Source organism: Elephas maximus, chromosome 6 (assembly GCF_024166365.1).
Source record: "Elephas maximus indicus isolate mEleMax1 chromosome 6, mEleMax1 primary haplotype, whole genome shotgun sequence".
NCBI classification, from domain to species: Eukaryota; Metazoa; Chordata; class Mammalia; order Proboscidea; family Elephantidae; genus Elephas; species Elephas maximus.
Window position 1 is genome coordinate 67,607,039 of NC_064824.1, and position 22,537 is coordinate 67,629,575.

Genomic DNA, 22,537 nt, shown 5'->3' on the forward strand with positions numbered 1-22,537 from the left:
GGTGAAAGCGTTCACGCTACCCGAGAAACCTTGGGTCTCTGCTCTCGCCGTAGACGTCGTGACGGACGCAGCCTGTTGCCTTGGAGCCAGCGAGACGCGGCTCGGCCTCTCCCGCTGTGGCGACAGTCCGCCACGGGCCGCAATCACCATGTCAGTGTTGGACGCTCTTTGGGAGGACCGGGACGTCCGCTTCGACGTGTCCTCACAGTGAGTCGCCAGGATTCCGCAGCGGCCTGTAGCCTGCAGAGGGCGCTGCGCCGCGCATTCGGGACTCACCGGCCGGGCTTGCGGCCCCGCCGCTCGCCGCCCTAGCGAGGGTGGGAGGGAATTTGCTCGGGGTGTCTGCACCTCGGGAGTACCCAGATTGGCCCGGGAACTGCGGCCCTGCAGAGACCGGCGGCATAGCAGAACATCTAGATGATCGAGTTTCGGTCCAGTGCAATCCCTGGCCCGGTTCTGGGAAGCTACTCAACACGGCCCGGGGCCACCGAAGGCTTGAGGCGTCAGTTTTGCGTAGTGGAAGGAACATAGGGCAGGGACTCAGGACACCAGGGTTCTAAATCTAGGTCTGGAATAACGACAGATAGTGGGCCCTTGGACAGGTGACTTCACCGTTCCAAGCTTGAGTCTTAGCTGTAAAATGAAGGATGTGGGAGGAAGCATTCTCCAGAATTTCTAAACTCTGAAACTTTATGCCCACGGTAAGCTTCCACCTAGTTATTCATCTAAATCACTAATAAGAAGAAAGAGCTCCCTTTTGCAATCTCTCAGATACCTTGTTTATGCAAAATACCTTTTTTTCCCTACACTTTAAAGAGGGTATGATTAGAAACTTTCTGTCCAAATGATTTAGAAAAAGGAAAAACAAAAAACAAAACCTGTCCCTTTAGGATCTTCAGTGTTGAGAAAAAAACAGCAAAGCTAAAGTTCTTGGGTTAGCCACACGGAGCTTCGTAGCCACTTCTTACAGTTCCCGATCATGAACAGCACCTTCTCAGATGGAAAAATGAAGTTTTAATGCATTTCCCAGGCTTCGTTGTGGCTGAAGAGCTAGCACTAACATGGTGTTAGATCCTCTAAGGAAGAGAATTTGTAAAATTATAAACCATAGTTATATATTGTACACGTTCTTTGACTTTTTCTGTCATTCTTAAGGGTTCTTAATCCAAATAAGGCCCATTAAAAATTTTAGTTTATTAAACATTTATCAAATGCTTACCATATGCTAGTCGCTGTATTGATAGCTAGGGATACAACACATAGGAAATAACACACACACCCTCATAAAAAACACCCTCATACCCATACCTAATGTAGTGCAGGAGATATACATGGACAACTAACTATAATAAATGTGGTAAATACCATCCTGAAAACATAAAAACTGGGGACCATAGAAGACAGAGCAGTTAATTCTGCCTGGGGAAGCCCTCACAGAAGAAATATTTGAATTGGGCCTTGAATGATGGGCAGGGCCTTGTCAGGGTAGACAAGAGGAGAGTATTCTTGTGGGGGCAGAGTAAGGGTGGAGAATCCTCATTAGAAGCAGAGTTTTGGAGGTATAAACCTCACTGACTACAAAGCAGGGTGTGTGACAGGGAGAGGATGGAGATACAAATGGAAAGGTGGATTGGCCAGATTGTGAAATGCTACGTTGAGTATTTTGGTCATTACCAAGGCAGTAGAATGACGTGGAAGGCTTGTAACCAGGAAAGTGATACGATCATATCTGTATTTTCAATAGATAATTGAGTTGGGCAGTTACATATAGAGAGTGTTAGAAGGTTCTACCAGATATTCTGCAAGTTGTTTTTGACCCTCTAGGATGCATTGTATTAGTCAGCAAACTATTCTTCATTTCCTTTTGTCTTTTATATGTAATCGTTCAGCAAGTCCTAAAGATGCTTTAAATGTATCTCTTCTTTAACCTGTTTCTTCTTTAACTGCCTGATCTCTTTTCCTTGACTCAGAAACCTCTAAGAATTCTCCATTATCCACAGGATAAGGCACAGACCTATCAGACTGGCATCCAAGGTTCTCCACAATCCAGTACCAATTTACTTATCCAGTCGTATTTCTCACTACCTCTTAGTCTTGGTCTTCTTCCCCAGCCAGGCCAGTCTTTCTTCAGGCTCTTAGAATTCCTTACTCCTGGTCTTTAATCATGGACTCTCCTCTCTCTTCATTTTATTTCTCTAAATCCAATTCTTCAGGTTTGGGATTACTCCAGGTGGCCTCACTGATCTCTAGCTTCATGAAGTTCTTGCAGACCTTGTTACTCGTTTGTTATGGTGCCATCTGTACTGTTGGCTATTCTATATGCATATGTCTCTTCTCTCCCTAACTAGATTGTAAGCAGGTATAGTTGTAGTTATAAAATTAAAGCCTTTATGTTTATTTTAGACAAATGAAAACAAGACCTGGAGAAGTCCTTATTGACTGTTTAGATTCAATTGAAGATACCAAAGGAAATAATGGGGATAGAGGTAAGTACAATTTTCTAATGTATTTTATATTTCTGGCTTATTTTACAAATGTTATATCACATTTGCTAGAGAATAAGGTATGAAACAGTGTTATATGAAAATATAATTGTGAGTCTTAAATCCACATAAGACTTTTCTCAGACCTAAACTGAAGAAAGGATAGGTATTAAACCTGTAGCTAGGGAACACAGGTTCTCCCTCAAAACTCTGGTCTTTCAATAAGTGCCGATTCTGACATCACCTGTATCCAGTGTGACTGTTAAAACCCCAGGAGCCCTGTTTGTAAGAGGCAGTAGGTATTTCTGATGGCCCTACTCTTGATGAAACTTGAATTAACTTGAGGAAGCCAAGGGCAAGGTTGGTGGGTCTTATAATTGGTAAGAACTCTTAAGTAATACTCCATCCACCAGTCCATATAAAAACTATGGGTAATAGAACATTTTTTGACTCATCAAATATGCATTGAGTACCAAATTCTGTAGTTGTACTTCAGGGTAAAAAACTAAAACCAAAACCGTTGTCATTAAGTCAGTCCTGATTCATAGCAACCCTATAGGACAGAATAGAACTGCCCCATAGGGTGTCCAGCGAGCAACTGGTGGATTCAAACTGCTGACCTTTCAGTTACCAGCTGAGCTCTTAACCATTGAGCCTCCAGGGCTCCGTACTTTGGGGTAGGGAGGACAAAAAGCCTCTCTCGCCAAAAATCCTCACTACAGTGCCTGAAGTCTTCCTAATAAAAATAATTCTCTGTGTGCGCGTACACCACAGAAACCTTTGTTCAAATGAAATTTTATAGGAGGTTACAGAGCTTCTGGCTGATGAGATGGAAAAGGGAAGGAGAATCCTGCCTTCTAGCCATCTCCCTGTCCTCTCTTCTAGCAGTTTGAGAATGACCAAGTTAAGTCGTTGCCAGTTCAGGAAACCCTGTGTTAAAACTAGAAATACCCCAGAAGATTGGCATATTTAATCCATTTTTAACTGTAAATGCCCTGACATGAAATTATCAGATTAGCTTCATGCACTGAAGCCCTGAATGAAACAGGGACAGCTCTATTTCAGCATTTGGGAAACTAGGGGAAACAGGGATAGCTATATTGTGGTGTTTGGGTAGAACAGAGAGAAAATAACACTAGGTTTGGAGCTGTAGGAATGGCCCTTCAGCAGAAAAAGGCAGCATAAGAATCCCAGAGACTTACAGGAGATGTACCAAGAGCAGAAAAAGAGGTTGACAGAGTTGGTAGGTGGTTTTATAAGACTTTTGCTGCTGTAATTTTTCTGAGATCCTTTAATAGATAAATCAACAGCTATCCTGGGCTCATAGCCCCGTTGCAGAGACTAATGTTGCCTAGATGAAATGACCTAAGAAAAACGTAAACCAATGTATCTACAAAAACAAAAATAAAAATAAGTCGTTAAACCGAGTTTGTAAAGAATTTAAATATTAAAAAATTATAATAGCAGTTAGAATTTTGAATACATGTAGTCCCTGACTTATAACAGGGTTCCATTCTGACGACTCTATTGTAAGTTGGTTCTGACGTTAATACCTCTTTTTTTTTTTTTTTTTTAGTTTTTGTTATTGTTGCCTTTTGTTATCGATATCTTTATAAATCTGATCTGTATTTGTCTTTGGGGGTTGGGACAAGAATGATAACACCAGCAAATTACATGCTGCAACACTGTACGTAGTTTGTATTACTAACTACAAGATGTACAAAAAAAACCAACGGACAGTTCTAAGTGCAGTTCGTCGTAACTTGAGTATGTCATAAGTTGGGGACTATCTGTATTTACTGTTTGCCAATCACTGTTCTAAATATTTTATATGTATAATCTTATTTAATAATATTAATCATAAAAACAAAAAATACAAAGTAGGTGCTATTATCTTTTTTTCAAATGAGGAACCTGAGAAACAGTGCAGTTACTTTACTTTTCCAAGTCACATAGCTAGTAACTAATGAACAAACTGCCTACATTGCTCCCTAAACTACAACAGTTACATTATTCCTTTCTTAAAATTATTCCGTCCTCTCTGATCCTAATTCTAAATCCATAGCCCATTCCACTGCCTCCATTACTAATAGATCTTAGTTCAGATTTCTGGGGCCAGAATTGAAGAACTTCTAGTTTGGCTACAAAAAACATTTGTTGCTGTCTTCCATTTGTCACTCCAGGTCCAGCAACCTTCTGCACATTTTTCCCCTTACCCTGGGAAGATGACTTGTATAGATTACATATAAGAGCTCCTGTGCCCTCTTGCTTCCTGTTAAGAGAGCCATGGCAGAAGATCAAATGCTGTCAGGAGAGTGAGGTCAGGGAATTTATTCTGACTCTCCCCAGAGAGAGGCTGGCTGTGCCTTTCTTCTCAAAATGGTCGGTTCTGCAGGAATCTTGCTCCTTCTATATTTCGGTAACTGCTCCCTTCCCCCGTCACTTTGGTCCTGGGATGGTGACATTTCTGCTGCAATGACATTTATTGTTCCCAGCACCCCACCCCTACATTTGTACTAAGTCCTCATTTGAGTATGTCACCTGTTTTCTGTTGAACCCTGACTGATAGATGCAATGCCCAGTCTTCTATGATTTTGTGTGTGAACCTTACCCTCCAGCCGTTTTGGGCTACTTATTGTTCTTCAGACACATCCTGTGATTTTCCACAGTCTTCCTGGAGAATGCCTTCCTTTATTTTTGGAACCTCCTTTACCATCCCATGTCACTCCAGTATGCATGCAGGCCTAGTTTCTCTGATATTAGACATTCTAAGTGTTTTCAGGAAACCCTGGTGGCGTAGTGGTTAAGTGCTATGGCTGCTAACCAAAGGGTCGGGACTTCAAATCCGCCAGGCAATCCTTGGAAACTCTATGGGGCAGTTCTACTCTGTCCTATAGGGTCGCTATGAGTCGGAATCGACTCAACGGCATTGGGTTTGGTCTTTTTTTTGGTTAAGGGTTTTCAAGGAAGAGAGCATATATGTGGCCTATGATTACTAATCAAAAGAATTATATAATTAGTTGGAGAAATGTGTGTTAAAGTTGTTGATGTTAGGTGCCGTTAAGTCAGTTCCGACTCACAGCAATCCCATATATAACAGAAGGAAACACTGCCCAGTCCTGCGCCATCCTCACGATGGTTGTTATGCTTGAGCGCATTGTTGCAGCTACTGTGTCAGTCTGTCTCGTTGAGGGTCTTCCACTTTTTCAGTGGCCCTCTACCAAGTACTATGTCCTTCTGCAGGGACTGGTCCAGCTTGATAACATGTCCAAAGTATGTGAGACGAAGTCTCGCCATCCTTGCTTCTAATGAGCATTCTAGGTGTACTTCTTCCAAGACAGATTTGTTCATTCTTCTGGCAGTCCATGGTATATTCAATATTAATGTATGCTTCAAAAGTTAAGCAAGTTTTATAATTCAGGATACCTCAAAGAGTTTAACGTGCTGATCGTATTGTAATTCTTTGCAACATAGTTCACCATCCTCAGGTTTATTTGACTTTTTTTTCTTTGGAGCATTGATGATGCACTGCTATTCCATAGGATACACTTTGAGTAATAAAGTTTATCTAACTTTATGTTTTAATGTAAGAACACGGAATATTAGATCAACATCACTTTGATGCTAAGCATGAAAAGCACAAAGCCTTAAATAGACTTCAGTCTGGCCATAACTTCATATGAGCAAAAAAGACAAATTTGCTTATAGCAAAATTGGATGTATAAGTATATATGGCTCACATAAGTGAAAACTGTTAAGAGAGCACTCACAGCAGGGATGAGTATGTATGGGAGAGTTTTTTGAAAAGGGTGATTTAAATGAGTGGCTTTGTAATTATACTGTCCCATACCCATTCTCAGTTGCACACATATGACCACCTGGAACCCAAAGCAGCTGCTACTGAGATGAAAGATCAGTACATAATTTTCTCTTTGGTCAGTTTGAGTCATGCCAAGCTGTTGGCAGTGATTACTTGTATCCCTTTAGTAATGCTCAGATTTTGTTTCTCAGAGATTATGAATCATGCATCGTATACCTTATGTAGGATTTAGTCACACAATAAATATTTTGAATTAATAAATATATGAAAACATCTTCGATGTTGCTGCTGATACTGGGCACATCCAGTCCATGTTCACTTCATGGTATACTACAAAAATGGGTTCTTACTGAAGCTAACCTCTTTTTTGGTTTGTTTGCTTGTTTATTTGTTTTTAGGTAGACTCTTAGTAACAAATTTAAGAATCATCTGGCATTCTTTGGCATTACCCAGAGTCAATCTTTGTAAGTATCTTTGTTAGATAAATCTAAAGAAAAAAACCCTATGTCAGGTGAGCTATTATACTTGCACTGTGACTTGTGATACTGAAAAACTATACCATGACATATGGCTTTAATTTATAAAAACTTCAGAAATTCTATATGAGATTAGGGCTTTTACACTGAATAATTGTCTTTTGTTGTAAGTTTTTTTGTTATGTTTTTTGCTTATTTTCGACAATTTGCCATAACCTGTTTCTAGAACAAGTAGTACTTGACTTATGAAGAGGTTCTGTTCCCATGACTCTGTTGTAGGTTGGTTCTGATGTAAGTGGAATACCTCAGTTCAGGTTAACAACTGGTGGTTCTTATGGTATGAAACACTAAATAAGATCACACTGTAGGCCTGGTCTACACTGAAGTCAGCCTCAGTGTTGTAACAATGAAGTAGAAGTCATAACAGCTGTTGGTCTCGTGCACAGTTCAATTGTATGTCGTTAAGAGTTGAATGTTGCCCAATTTTCTATCTGTTATGATTCCCAACACCAGCTTCATTGCAGACCAGGACGTAGCCTGCTCTACGGCAATGTTTTGAACAGTGAATCAAAAAATTGAACATCTGCAAGTGAACACCTGAGAATGTTAACATCAGCAAATTACGTACTGCAAGATTATATGTAGTGCTTATCACCAAGGATAAGATGTACAGAAGAAGTGTGGTTGGTCATAACTCAAATATATCGTAAATCAGGGACTACCTATAATCCCAAAGAAGGGAGATCTAAATTCTAATAAAACTTATTGTGTTAAATGGTGTTTCACTTATTTTTTTGAAGTATTTTAGATTATCCAGCTAGACTTTTTCTTTTTCTAGTGGTGCTAAAATTTTCAATAAATAATGCTGTAGAGGTTTTAGAGAAGCAAACTTCTTATATTCCATATTATGAATGTTTTTGTTCAAGGAGGCAGATTGAGGCTCTATTTCTTTTAATTATTTAACTTAAATTTGCAGTTATTTCATAAACATTTTAAAAAGTTGTCCTTATATATCTTCAGTTTTTAAAACTTAAAAATTATGTATATATGATTTTTAGCAAAATACTTTTTCTCAATTTACTGTATCATGTTCTCTAAATTCTTTGATTTTGAATTTTAGCTGTTGGTTACAACTGCATATTGAATATTACAACAAGGACTGCTAACTCTGTAAGTCTGAAAAAATCTTATTGAAATGTATATGTATAGTGAAGAAACAGTAGCTATTTGAGGTTAACATTCATGTTTTCACTGTAAGTGAGGAGTTGATCTTAAAATCTGAACTTGTGAATGAATTTGTCCTTACAGAAATTACGAGGCCAAACTGAAGCTCTTTATATCCTAACAAAATGTAACAGTACTCGTTTTGAATTTATATTTACAAATGTGGTTCCTGGAAGTCCTAGACTTTTTACTTCTGTGATTGCAGTACACAGGTATAGTAATACTTTATGGATTATTGAATATTTTTAAAGCAATTCTGTGATACAAATATTTAGAAGATAAAATTTAAAGTGTGCAGTCTCCCTCCAAGCTCCGTTGTAAAATATTCTGAAGACTGCTTTAGAACACATTTCATTATCATTTGATAAACACTTCGAAAGTATTTATAGAACACATGAGACTACAGAAGAATTATAAAAATTTCCACTGAGGATTCTATTAAAATAGCTGTCATGGAGAATTTATTCATTGTAGATAACCAAGTTAGATAATTCATTAATTAAAAAAGGTTATTTTCTAGCAGTAGAAAGCATGTTTGGGAGGTTTCTGTAAAGAATTTCCTTGTTTTGTTTTTGTTTGCTAAATTCTTTTCTTTTCACTACTTTAGCTTGCTCACTTTTTTTTTTTAATCAGTTCTAAGTACTATGATTTCTTTTAAAAAAGCTTGGCTAAAATGACAGGCAAATACATACATATACATAATTTAGTGGTTTTTAGTATATTCACAAGGTTGTGCAGCCATCACCACTATCTAATTCTGGGATATTTCAGCACTCCAAGAGAAACCCCATACTGGTTAGCAGTCGTTGTGCACTCCCCTGACAACCCTCAGCCCCTGACAACCACTGATTTACTTTCTGTCTCTATGTATTTGTCTATTCTGGACATTTCATATAAATGGAATCATATAATATGTGGTCTTTTGTGTTTGGCTTCTTTCACTTAGCCTAATGTTTTCAAGTTTCATTCATGTTGTAGCATGTATCAGTACTTCATTTCTGTTTGTGACTGGGTAATATTCCATTGTGTGGGTATACCAAATTTTGTTTATCCATTCTTCAGCTGATGGGCATTGGGGTTATTTCCACCATTTGGCTGTTATGAATAATGCTGTTAAGAACATTCACGTACACATTTTTATGTGAACACGTTTTCCATTCTCTTCGGCATATACCTATCTGTACTTCAGCTCTTCGTTTCATTTTCCATGGAGATGTGCTATGAAATGAAGTTTTAAAGGGAACATGAAAGCTGCTTTCATTTAGTAGTATGAAAATGTTATATAAGTATTCCCCCCTAAATAATTTACGGTATAGCTTCCATTTTTTCCCACAGGTTTAAGTATTGGTAGTAGCAGCACTAAACCAAGTTGAGATATATAGGCAGAATGCTCAAATCCTGCTGTTTCACAGTTTACATATTAGGTTAATTAAAGTAAAAACTAGAGTTTAACAATGAATATTACAATTTATATAAATTAATTACAAAATTATTAAAGCTAAGAAAATCCTTTTATTACTCTTACTAAGGCATAACGTAGCCTGTTTTTATATGGAGTAAAATTGTTGTTGTTGTTGGATGCCATCGAGTCAATTTGTGACTCATACTGATCCCATGTGACAGAGTAGAACTGTGCCGTGGGATTTTCTAGGCTATAATCTTTATGGGAGCATATTGCCAGGTCTTTTTCCTGCAGAGCCGATGGGTGGGTTCAAACCACCAACTTTCCTGTTAGTAACCCAGCATATAACCATTGCACCACCAGGGCTCCTTGGGGTAAAATTAGAATTAACTAATCAAAAGTTAACCATAATTTTTTTTTCCTGTATTTAATGTTTATCAAAGAGAAACAGAAAGAAAACAGTCATGAAGATTTTTACACACACTCTCATGCAGACACACACACACACACGCTGTCACGCATACACACTCACAGTTTCCCTTTTGGAGTTGGTATAGACTCATTGTCATTTTCTATATAGAGATAGATGTGAGCCTAGTATTATTTCCAGGTTGCCGTGAGAAAAGTAATCAGAGTAATTTTTTCAAAAGAATAATGGTATTTTTACCTTAAACAGGTGAAAAAACAAAGAGAAGCATTTTGATGGCGGGGCAGGGGGAGGGAATTTCCCTGTCAATAATGTGCAGTTGGAGCCCTTGTAGCGCATTAGTTAAGAGCTACAGCTGCTAACCAAGAGATCAGCAGTTCGAATCTACCAGCCGTTCTTTGGAAACCCTATGGGGGCAGTTTTACTATGTCCTATAGGGTCGCTGTGAGGCAGCATCAACTTGATGACAATGGGTTTGGTTTTTTGTATGTGTAATCATTGTTTTTGTTTAGCGAGAAAAGTCTGTTTGCTATTATTTGTGCTGTATGGTACATATTGCCTTAAAAATTAAAAAAAAAAAAAATCTTTTTTTTTTTTTAATCTAAAAAAACAGATTACGGAGATAAAATCTAAAAAAATAGATTACTGAGATATATACCAAAATGACAAATAATGAAAATCTACAAAAAACTCTAATTAGCAGAATCTATTGTAAAGAAAATTTCTTTAATTTACCATATTAATTGTGTGATATACATAAATACTAACAACACTATATTTTAATAGTTAAGTAAACATAACCTACGAAAACCACATTTTCAGTTTGGGATGACCTTTTGTTTATTCTTTTTTCATAGAGCATATGAAACATCTAAAATGTATCGTGATTTTAAATTGAGAAGTGCGTTAATTCAAAACAAGCAACTGAGATTATTACCACAAGAACATGTATATGATAAAATCAATGGAGTATGGAATTTATCCAGTGATCAGGTATTGTGCAAAGAACTAATGAACCTTTTGGGACAGTGCTTTGGTGGTCATTTTTCCACTCTTCATTGAGTTTGTATATTCATTCAACTCTAATTATTACATTAGCATTTTAGCTTTTGACATGAAATAATATTCTGATTTTCATATTTTTATGGCTTTGCACTCTTTTTAACAACTTTGGTCTACATAGAATTTAGAGCTGGAATGGACCTTAGAGATCATCTAGCTCAGCCTACCTTCATTATAGGTGAGAAACTCAGGCCCAAAAGAGTTACGTGACCTCGTATATCTCATTCGCCCTAGAGCCACACTCTTCCACACTACTTTCTACCTCTTGATTGCTAATGCTAATGAAGGAGGACCATGGTATAGACAGTCACAGAAGCCTTTCAGTCTGGTCTTTTTCTTTTTTACATGCTATTTATTAATTTTTTTTAATTGTGAAAAGATACATAACACGGCATTTGCTGATTCAACATTTTTCAGGTGTACGGTTTAGTGATATCAATTACATTAATCATGCTGTGCAACCACCACTCAATAGTTGTTAATCTTGGTTTTAGGGAATTAAATACATAATTGATTTGATGTCTCTTAAATCCATTATTGTAACTCTTCATTTTTGTCAGGGGAAATATATGTATATGTATGTGTGTGTGTGTATATATATATACACATATGTATTTGCATGCATATATTTGTTTATATAGGTTAGCAACTTATATTTGAAATAAGTACTGTATCTTTATGCAAATAACATGCACCTTCTACATGTTTACTGACTTTGTCCTCCCTCCATGAGATATTTTCATAAGTGCCGCTATGCTAATATTTTTTTACAAGTTGCTGTAAAAAAAAAATTAGTATAGCTCACTTAATGAAAATACCTCGCAGAGGGGGGGCACAGTTGGCAAACAAATGTAGAAGGCATGCATTATTTCTAGAAAAAAATTCATTTTACTAAAAGTTTCCAGCCTTCGTGTGTGTTACAACTTAGATTAGACTAATAACCTCTGTGATAAATCTGTAGCATTTCAATGAAGAGCTTATTGCTAGTTAAACATCATAAACATGTGGTTAAATTTTGAAGATTTGATAGCCTTTGCTCATTTGAAAATGTCTTTTAAACTGGTAAGGGTTCTGTAGAACATAGACAGCTCCCCATCTGAATAACTCCTTCTCATCCTTTAGGTCAGGGTCGGCAAACTTTTCCTGTAAAGGGTCTTATAGTAAGTATTTTAGACTTTGAAGAGCATACAGTCTCTGTTGCAGTCCTGCCGTTGTTGCACAAAACCAGCCATACACAATACCCAAAATCATGAGCATGACTGTATTCTAATAAAACTTTATTTATGGACACTAAAATTTGAATTTCATACTGTATTCATCTGTCACAAATTTTTTTTTTTTTTACTTTCTTTCAACCATTTGAAAATGTAAAAATCGTTCTTAGCTTACAGCCCAACACCAAAAACAAATACCAGAACAGATTTGCCCACAAGCCATAGTGTGCTAACCTGTTTTAGGTCATAGCTTAGATGTTACATTCCAAAAGCTTCCTTCTGTGTGCTGGTTATGTAGCCTGTCCTTAACAATTACCACTCTAAGTTATTATTATTCTAAAATATATAGCTTATCTGTACCCTGACATTAGATTATAGGCTTTATAAGGATAGAGATAGAATAACTCTGTTCAAGTGCCATTTTTTAGTTAATTAATTAAATAGATGTTTGGGATTATTAGAGATACCATTTTATTGAAAATTGGGAATATTATTGTGAACCTAACTTGGATTTATTGAAAAATAATAAAACAAATGTGCTCATCTATCATTTTAATAGGTCTTTAGGAATTTTGCACATTCTTCTCTTTTTCCTAAAGAGGAAACAAGAACATGAATTATTCCACTATTAATTAATGAGACTTGGGACAGGAATAATGGGGGGCTAAATTTTTTTGTATAACAATTGCTCGCAAGGTAAGAGTGGAGGGAGAAAATATGTATGTATGTGTGTGTGTATATGTATGTATGTATATGCGAGTGGTAGGTAAACAAGACTCCTTTTCTGATGTTTCAAATCTGGTCGTCTCAGAAAAGGGCTTTTTAGGTTCTGGGTTCAATTGTGAGTTAATGCTTTATGCCCAACCTCAGAGTTTAAAGAAAATTCCTCTGAGCATGTAGGGGTAAAGTGGAGAATGAAAAATAAATGGTAATTTTGGTGCCATGTTACTAGGTCTCGAGGATTTTTTAGACCCTTTAGCTATCATACTGGATAATTGTGAGTTGATGTTGAGGGGTCATGTGTAATTGGAGAACAGTTTTGATCTAAATAGTAGTGATGAAGAGCCGTAAAATACCTCTTGTGGACTGATGGGGGGGTTATCACATGTGTTTTGTATCTCTTTTACTATAACTTCTTTGCCTTCTCTTATCCCAGATTTTGAATAATAATCATAGTAAAATCTAACACTTAAAAATGCTTATTATATGCCCAGCATTGTGTTAAGGGCTTTATTTACTTAGGTTATTTAAGAAAATCTCCACTTTACATTTGACAAAAACGTACCAAGAAGAAATCTGCCTGTGGTCAGACAATTAGTTAAGTACTGATGGTATAATGACTAGGAGTCTGACTCCAGAGTCCATGCTGTGAGTTATCTAATTTTACTGCCATTCAGTGAATGATTAACTCGTTGATACTGTATTGTATCAATTATGGTATTGTCTACTACTGTGATAATCAGAATTATTCAGGTTTTTAGAACATAAAGAGTAAGTATCCAAACAAATGATTGTTGATACATCTCTCATTATTCTCTTTAACAGGGAAATTTGGGAACTTTTTTTATTACCAATGTAAGAATTGTGTGGCATGCAAATATGAATGACAGTTTTAATGTCAGTATACCATATCTGCAAATTGTAAGTACATGCATTTTTGTGACCTTATTTTAACGTAGAATAAATAATTTCTGTTCAACAGTTAACAGGACTTTTGAGATTAGGTGAGTTCACTCTCTTCCTTTTGAAGTGGCTGCAGTTATTAGCTGAAAGTATACTTTAATATTTCAATATAGAAAACACCTGATTGCATTTATATTCAAGGGAAATAGCACCATTATCATCTCAAGATTAAGAGAAAAAATATGCTGGATTCTAAAAATTAAAATAGTTGGACTCTATTCAAAGGATTTTAGTTACTAAAGTTTTCCATAACCTTTCCATGAGGCAAGCATATGCTGGTTCCTTGGTATGGCTTTAGCATGCTCTCTTGTCACTTTTATCTTGGCTCTCTTGTTACTTTCTGCTCCAAAACCTTTTAAAGGCAGAGTGAATTCATTAATTTTATGAATGGACTGATTTCATTGTGTTCAAATATAGCATGTAATGTACACTGGATTCATACTACAGGTTTACTGAAAAGGAGCCAAGATGGCTTATAGTGATAACGCTTTTAGTGTAAGCTCAGTGAAAGCTAATAAAATCCAGAATAAGAGCTGAAACCAATTTGGGGGGGAGTAGGTAAAGATGGTTCTTTTTACTCTGCTGCTGCTATGGTAAGTGTGTGATTCAGTGAAATAAACAGTAAACTCCAATAAACTGAAGAGTTTCATTTTATGTAAAGTAGCTATTTACAGGACTGTAGGTTTTTTGGGTGGAGTGGAGCCTTATGAGTTGGAATCGACTCAACAGCAACAGGTTTGGTTTTTTTTTTTTTTTTTTTTCCAGTGGAGCCCTGGTGCCACAGTGGTTAAGAGCTACTGCTGCTAACCAAAAGGTCGGTAGTTCGAATCCACCAGCCACTCCCTGGAAACCCTAGGGGTCAGTTTTACTTTGTCCTATAGGGTGGCTATGAGTTGGACTGGATTCGACCCAACGGCACTGGGTTTGGTTTGTTTTGAGTGCAAATTAGATGGAACATAAAAATGGTTAATGAAAATCCTGTGATGTTATCCTGTGCTAATTACCATTTTTGTAGGGTAAAAGTAGTTTTAAGACTGAATATTTATTGAGTAGATTTAATGTATGCAATATCTGAAAAATGTCTTTCTTTCTTTTAAAGAAAATCTTGGCCTATCAGAAGGATAATTCTTTGCATAATATTCTCAAGATCATCTTTCACTAAATTGGTTGATTTTTGAGTTACTTTAAAATAATCTGATATTCCTTCCTTTATTTGTCAAATATTGAGCACCTACTCTGTGCTAGGTGCTAGAGATATAATGATGAAAATCATCAACCAGTCCACAGTATCTGCCATCAAGGAGGTTTCAGTCTGGTGGGGAGAAGCAGCACATTAAACAGAAAATCATAGAATCTAACAGGAATAAAATTATTTCTGCATCTGAAATATATGTAGGAATTTATGATCAGGACTGGAAAGGCATAACATGCAGATTCTACAGATTAGTTTGATAAATTGGTATATGTATTGTTCATTACTTTTTTATATTGCGTTTATATGTGTTATAGCTTGCCTAACTATTATGCTGAATAATTACTGAGTAGTAAACAACCCTGTGCTTTCTGTTCTTCACATAGGATGTTTTTTGTTATTTAAGAATAGAGTTGCCAAACACGACCTCTGGAATGAATTCAGCCTGGCCCAAAGAACTTGCAATCTGATATCATCACAGTCTGTCACTGCAGCAGTCATATTCTAACTTCAGCTCCAGGCCTCAGCCATTGCTGTGACCACACCCATATAGACATATATCAACTTCTGCTGGTTTCTATTAAATCAGCCTGTGTTTCACTGACAATCACCTGGTTAGATTCCCTATTGACAGCCAGGGTGCTAATGTTCTGTGGCTTAACTGTCTCTGTGTGTACTCCTGGTAGGGTGTGAAGGAATCTAGATGGAAGGCGAGGTTTTTATAACAGTTAGCTTTGTCTCCTTTTCTTTTTCTCACTCTGTTTCAGCTTTTAATGACCATCTCTCTGGAAGTGTGGTATGCCATCACTTACCACAGATTACTATTTTTTGATATTTTGGTCTCCTGGTCATAATGTCAGACCTCCATGGTTCTCTGCCAACAAGTACTTTCTGTAGGTCCTGCCCACCATTGTGCTTCTACCCCTTCCTCCTCCCTGGCCAGTGTTGTCACTGTCCATCACCTGCTGATCAAGCTTAACCTTCATGTTACGTTTACCTTTTGATGTTAGTTATGTTTGATCTACCCCAGCCTTATCTGATATCCTATTAAAATTTGGAAAGGCAAAAAATACTTGTGCATACTACCTTTATGTTGTATCATTATGCAGAAAAATTAAATACATTTGCACTCTTACAGTTTTTAATTACTAATGAAATTAGTATTTTTGTGTTTTTGTCTTTAAAACTTGCCAAAAATGATGAATGTAGTAACTGAACGCTCGTAAACTTTTTCTTTTTTTTTTTTTAAAAAAGTTGGAATATAGTTTCTGTAAGAACTTAGCCTCCTATAATGGGAGACATGAAAAGTGACTCTTCAAAACTAGCCCAGCCTTAGGAGCCACAAAAGACACTGACTAACTAAAAGATTGCTGGTCCTTTATTTAAAATATTCAGATAAGTTGTTGACTCTCGGGGGTATTTGAGTCAGAGCATTTTGTCCGTATTTCAGAGATATCTTTTTATTGCCTTATAATCTGCCACCTATTTTCAGTACGAGTCTTAGTTCGTTTACTTTACCTCTGTGGAAGAGTAATGAAGGAAGGAATGTTCTTTAAATGCCACTTGTTACTGTGTGTAAGTTTACACACTTATATTAGTTTTTTTCTCTTTCATTTTACATCTAGCGTTCAATAAAGATCAGAGATTCAAAATTTGGTTTAGCTCTTGTCATAGAAAGCTCTCAGCAGGTAAGATACTTTATACTTTTATTAGTCTTTGATTGATTTTTAAAACTATGTGACAGTCTAGATTTTTAGTTTTAGTTACATAGAACCAATTTACAACTAAGAAGAATATTAGCTGTAATATGAAATTATATGCGCGTTTGAAGTTTTATAGTAATTGCCCCCATAGGAAGAATCCTGCTTTTTTTGTTGTTGTTGGCACAGATATTATCATGATCATTATTTTTATTACTGACAGTATTAAGTGCTAAGCGCTTTCCATGCATTATCTTAATCTTTACACAGCTCTATGATACATTTACATTGTTGGTGCTTTGGGCCGTTGAGTTGATTCCGACTCATGGCAACCCTATAGGACAGAGTAGAACTTCACCATAGGGTTTCCAAGGAGTGGCTGGTGGATTTGAACTACTGCCATTTTGGTTAGCAGCCAAGCTCTTAACCACAGTGCCACCAGGGCTCCACATTTACTATATTCTCCCCATTTTACAGTTAGGGAACCTGCCGTTTAGAGAGGCTAGAAACCTTGCCCATGATCTCACAGCTAGAAAGTGGTATGGCTAGGTTTTGATTCCAGGTCTTACTCATTCCCAAGACTGCCTTTGAGAAACTCAGATAGATACAGACACACACACACACTTTGAGATTCATACTCTCACAGATAAGTGATTTTCCTTTATCTAATTGTAAACTGCTATGCCAAGTTTTTGCAGAAATACATTTAAAGAAAACATTTATTTGTTTATGAAACACTTCTATATTTAAACATGAATGTTTCCTCTCCCCTGGCCTGTAGATTATTAGTAGCTGCCATTTACTGAGTACCTTCTATGTACCAAGAACTGTATGAAGTGTCATACGTGTTATTTAATTCAACTTCATAACCATTTTATGATTAGAAAATTGAGGCTTAAAAAGGTTAAGGAGAGTATGTTTTCCAGCATCACACAGTAATTGTAGAACCAGAATTTGAACTCAAAAGCTTCTGCTCTTAACCCAAAGCATCTGCTCTTACCTATTACAGTATGCTCCTTCATTTTTTTCTAACCACAGCAGGGGATATAATACTTGCTCTTCTCCAACAACATATTGTGGTCAAGTTTCTTTCCTAATTCTTCAAGGAGATAGCCTCAGGCTGTTGCCTATCTTTTTTAATGTATAGTATATTCCTTCTTTCAAGGCCTAGCTGAAGAAAAACTTAGCTCACTTGGTCTTCACAATCTTCAGTGTGTGTGTGTATGTGTTTTAATCTTAAAAGATCAGCTTGATATTTACAGATGAAATGATATGACCTGGATGTGATTCAAAATAATGCTGAATATGTGTCTTGGGGGTGGGGGTGGTTAGAGATGAAACAGAGCTGGCCAGATGTTGTTACTTGTTGAGATTGGATGATGGCTAATGGAGGTTCCTTGTACTCTTCTATTTTTGTTTCTGTTTGGCATTTTTCTAATAAAAAGTTTAGTTTAAAAAATCAATTTTCAAATTATGTTCTCAAATAAGAACAGTTAAAGCTATGGTTTATCATACAACGTAAATAGTGTTCTTCCTAGACTTGTTTTTTTCATTATATTTTGCTTATAGAGTGGAGGATATGTTCTTGGCTTTAAAATAGATCCTGTGGAAAAACTACAAGAATCAGTTAAGGAAATCAATTCACTTCACAAAGTCTATTCTGCCAGTCCTATATTTGGAGTGGATTATGAGATGGAAGAAAAGGTAATTTGTTCAGTATGTAAAATAGAGTTTGCTGAATTGCTTTTACATAAATCTGTCAGATTCAGATCTAAATACATTGTGTACAATTTAATTTTAAACCATTTACATCAAAGTGAACATGGGGTCTGCTTGGTGAGCATAGTCCCTACACCATCACTTATCTGTACCTGCCACCTGTCTCCTAATTGGCTGCTTCATCATTCATGCCTGCCCTCTATACCTGCCCATGTAGGTTAGCAGCCTGTCTCCTAATTTTATTACTTAAGTTGGTTTTGATAGAAAAATATAAATTATGCAGTGATTTTTATAGGACTCGAGTAGTTACTGTAGGTAAGGGAAATTCTCAAATAAATAATAAAATGGTTTAACTAATATTGTATCTTTGATGCATTTTAACATGTACTAATTTTCAGCCACAGCCCCTTGAAGCTCTGACAGTTGAACAAATTCAAGATGACGTAGAAATAGACTCCGATAATCACACAGACGCTTTCATGGTGAGCATCACAAAGGAAAGCCACTGAATTTCTTATGGGTATTATCTGAAAAAAAAAAAAAATTATCTGAGTCGTGTTTAATTAGATAATGGTTTTAGTCTGCAGAATACCATAGAACTTGAGACTTTTCAGAATATCTTAAACATGAGTTCTAGAGTTTGTTTTTTTTTTTTTCCTTAAATGAGGGAATTTCTCTTGTAAGAATACTTTTAACTAATCAAGCTGGGAAACAGTTTGGGAACACAATTATTCAGAGAATTTCAGATATATGAAAAGTTTTCTCAAACCTTATAATAATGAAACATGTTAAAAATTATAATTAATTTAAAATCTACAGTTTCCATAATTAATCTTTAATTTTTAGGTATAGTTTTTTAAGAAGGACATGCCTTTGATAATGAACTCTCCTGTTTCCAAATTGGTATTATTTAATTAATAGCCAGAATAATAGCAGTAATAATAATAAATGTTTTCTTCATACTTTGGTCTGTGAATCTAACCAGAATAACTCTCTGGAAACAAATATTTTGAAATAAAACTATGAAATTGTATGAAAAGTTTTAATTATAAACTACTTCTGCCTCCAGTTATATGCATTTGTTGATACTTTGGAGTACTGATTGATTGCTTAGGGGTTTTTTGTTTGTTTGTTTGTTTGCCAGCATTATCTTCTAAACCAGAAGTAGGGAAGACATTTTATAGCTTTTAAGTCATTCTTTTTTATCTCATTTCAAATTAACAATGCCAATTATATATCAATTACAATGCATATTTTTTAGAGCTTAAAGCATAACTCTTGTAGACGTTAGTTATGATTGTCAGAAGTGAATTCTGCCACCAGAATGGTACAGATTAGACACACAGTAAGAGAATGAGAAATACATTTACAAAATCGTTCTGTAAATTAGTTACCTGTCCCTTAGCCTAGTGGTCTGTTATTATATGTTGAGTATGATATTATAAATGTGAAAATTTTTTTTCTCATAGGCTTATTTTGCTGATGGCAACAAGGTAAGGACATTTCACCTATAACATATGAAAAAAAATTTCTGTATTTAACATTTAGTATTCACAAACTTATGTGAAACCTATTTTTTGTTTTTTCCTCTTCCTTGCCCTTCCCCCCCTCTATTCCTATCTCATCCTCTTACCTCCTAAAAAGCAACAAGATCGTGAACCTGTATTTTCAGAAGAACTGGGGCTTGCAATAGAGAAATTGAAGGATGGAATCACCCTACAGGGACTTTGGGAAGTAATGAGTTGATCTTGAGTTGAACTGGATTTCTAATTAAAGATATCTCAAGATTAAAGATACTAGTTGCCTGGTTTAAGGAACAGTATAGTTTTTATATTTACAGAACAAGCTTTAAGAAAGAGTTTCTTAATGATTGAAGGGAAAACTCATTTATCTAAGATTTTACTGCCAGTTTTCTAAAAATTATGTTTAAAATTGTCATTGAAATGTACTAGTTTGTGAATATGTTTATTTTGTATATAATATTTGTAAACTGTTAATTTGTGGATTCTGAATGGCTGTATCATGTTGGGTTTAATAAAGAACTTAAGTAGCACCGTTTAATGTTTTGAAAAGTATTATTTCAAAGGATAAGACTATTCCTATAGAATAATCAAAATAGTGCTTTTCTATTATAAAAATCTGGTTTAAATATATTATCACAATAGTTCTAAATGTGATAAGCAATTAATAAAATGCAACTAAGCAACTCTAATCAAAATGATGACTTTTAAGCCTGTCATCTTTAGGGGGACCATTTTTGTAAAAACTAAAAATTATGTAAAGTTTTGGGCAGTATTTTATAAGTAATTTAAATATAGTTTTGGCAGTAATACATTTATTTTGTAATATGTATTGATTTTCTCCTTGTTTGCATTCATTGTAACTTCCTTGAAGTTTTAAAAAATAGGTATTATTTTCTGATTTCTTAGTTAAGTTGGTGACCTCTCTGGCATCATTCACTGTTTTTTGTCTCTGCTTAAGTGTAAAGCAGCATTGTAAGGAACATTTGTCAAATCATTGGAATTAGCCAAATCAGCCTACTTTTTCTCCGGAGGGAAAGGAGTGGGCATATAAAAACATCTAAAATAAAATGCAACTGTATGTATAACCATGGACATGTAGTACAACCCATGGACTACCCTGGGTTTATTAAAAATCAATGTATAAAAGCTATAAATTGGTTTCATCATTTAAATACAGAATGATTCCTAGATTTTTAACGGAGGGAGTTATAATAAACAACCTATGTGAGGAAAAATTGGTTGGTTGAGAAATTTATTCGAGTCAGAAATAAAATATACTTCCAAGAATATAATTTAAATACTACATTTCAAGCAAAAGAAACTATAAAATTGCTAAGTACTAAGGAATGATCTCAAATGTCATATCGTACTGTTTGTATCTGACTCATTAATCTTTTCAAATGTTAGGTGTAACATGTAGAGAGAAATGAGTCATTTATTGTTTAAACAAGGGAGCAGCTGGTAGTTTTTTCTAGTGTGTTAAAACCTTTAGTGGCATCTATAAATGGAAAAAGAGTCAATGAGCTCTTCTTTCAGCTGTTGTTTTAGCAGCTGACAGTACCATTGACTTGACTGTGATGTAAAATAAAAGAAAAACTGTTACTCATGGATGGAGACCTTAAAGTTTAAAAATATATAACTCCCTGGTCTGGGAGCGTTGACTCATTTGATAAATATTTATGGAGTACTCACTAGGTGCTGGGGCTATAATATTGAACAAAACAGACCAAAACCAAAATCCCTGTCTTCATGAAACTTACATTCTTGTGGGCAGGTTTAAGAATACCAGCCTCTGAAATTATTGTGTTCCTGCAGTCCCACTGAGCTTAGGAAATATGACAACATGATTATGTAACAACATATTTCATGAAGAATTATACAATGTTATCTATATACAAAGAAGCCCTGGTGGCACAGCAGTTAAACGCTTGGCTACTAACCGAAAGGTTAACTGTTCGAACCCACCAGCCGCCCTGCGGGAGAAAGATGTAGCAGTCTACTTCTGTAAAGGTTTATACCCTCGGAAACCCTATGGGGCAGTCTTCCTGTGTCCTTTAGGCTTTCTAGGAGTCAGAACCGACTTGGCAACAGGGTTTATCTTTATATAAACAAGATATATTTTCTTTCATATCATGACTTCTACATTCCATAATTAGTATGGTATTCTATTACAATCAACAGCTTACATTATGATTCCAGTTATATATATTTTTTTCTCATCAGGCTTGTTTTCCAAATTTTACAGTGATGTGGTTCTTCATTCCGATTGTGCTGTGCTCAGCTGATAACATTGTTCCCATGGGGTTACATCTGTTTTTTTTTTACCATTTCAACACGTAAAACTGTAGACTATCTTTAGTGATCGTATTTGTAGGTGTATGGGTTTTTTCTTTAGCCTTGACTTTCTATTTCTGGGTTTTTTTGTTTTGTTTTTTTCTGGTCTTGATAATTCCTTTTCATCTTTTGCCTTTATTTTCCTTTTTTTTTTTGCCAGCTCAAATTCTTTGTAGAATGAGTAGGGTGTGAATAAATTGAATAATTTGATAATTTAATGCTACAAATTCTTTGTAGAATGAGTAGGGTGTGAATAAATTGAATAATTTGGTAATTTA

General features: G+C 35.7%; 1 protein-coding gene across 1 annotated transcript; it reads left to right on the forward strand.

The window, feature by feature from the left end:
* The first annotated feature begins 61 nt into the window (after window positions 1-61).
* BBS5 (Bardet-Biedl syndrome 5) lies at window positions 62-21,223 on the forward strand. The gene is made up of 12 exons (XM_049887392.1): window positions 62-207; window positions 2,404-2,486; window positions 6,702-6,767; window positions 7,900-7,949; window positions 8,088-8,215; window positions 10,690-10,825; window positions 13,654-13,749; window positions 16,609-16,671; window positions 18,253-18,387; window positions 18,801-18,884; window positions 19,872-19,895; window positions 20,047-21,223. Exons 1-12 carry the CDS (start codon window positions 149-151, stop codon window positions 20,146-20,148), a joined length of 1,026 nt encoding a protein of 341 aa, XP_049743349.1. The 5' UTR covers window positions 62-148; the 3' UTR covers window positions 20,149-21,223.
* The last annotated feature ends 1,314 nt before the right edge of the window (window positions 21,224-22,537 follow it).

Coding starts and splice junctions, on each gene's coding strand:
- BBS5 (XM_049887392.1), top strand. CDS start 149: ATGTCAGTGTTGGACGCTCTTTGGGAGGACCGGGACGTCCGCTTCGAC. Junction 18,388..18,800: donor ATTATGAGATGGAAGAAAAG/GTAATTTGTTCA, acceptor ACTAATTTTCAG/CCACAGCCCCTTGAAGCTCT. Junction 18,885..19,871: donor ATCACACAGACGCTTTCATG/GTGAGCATCACA, acceptor TTTTTCTCATAG/GCTTATTTTGCTGATGGCAA.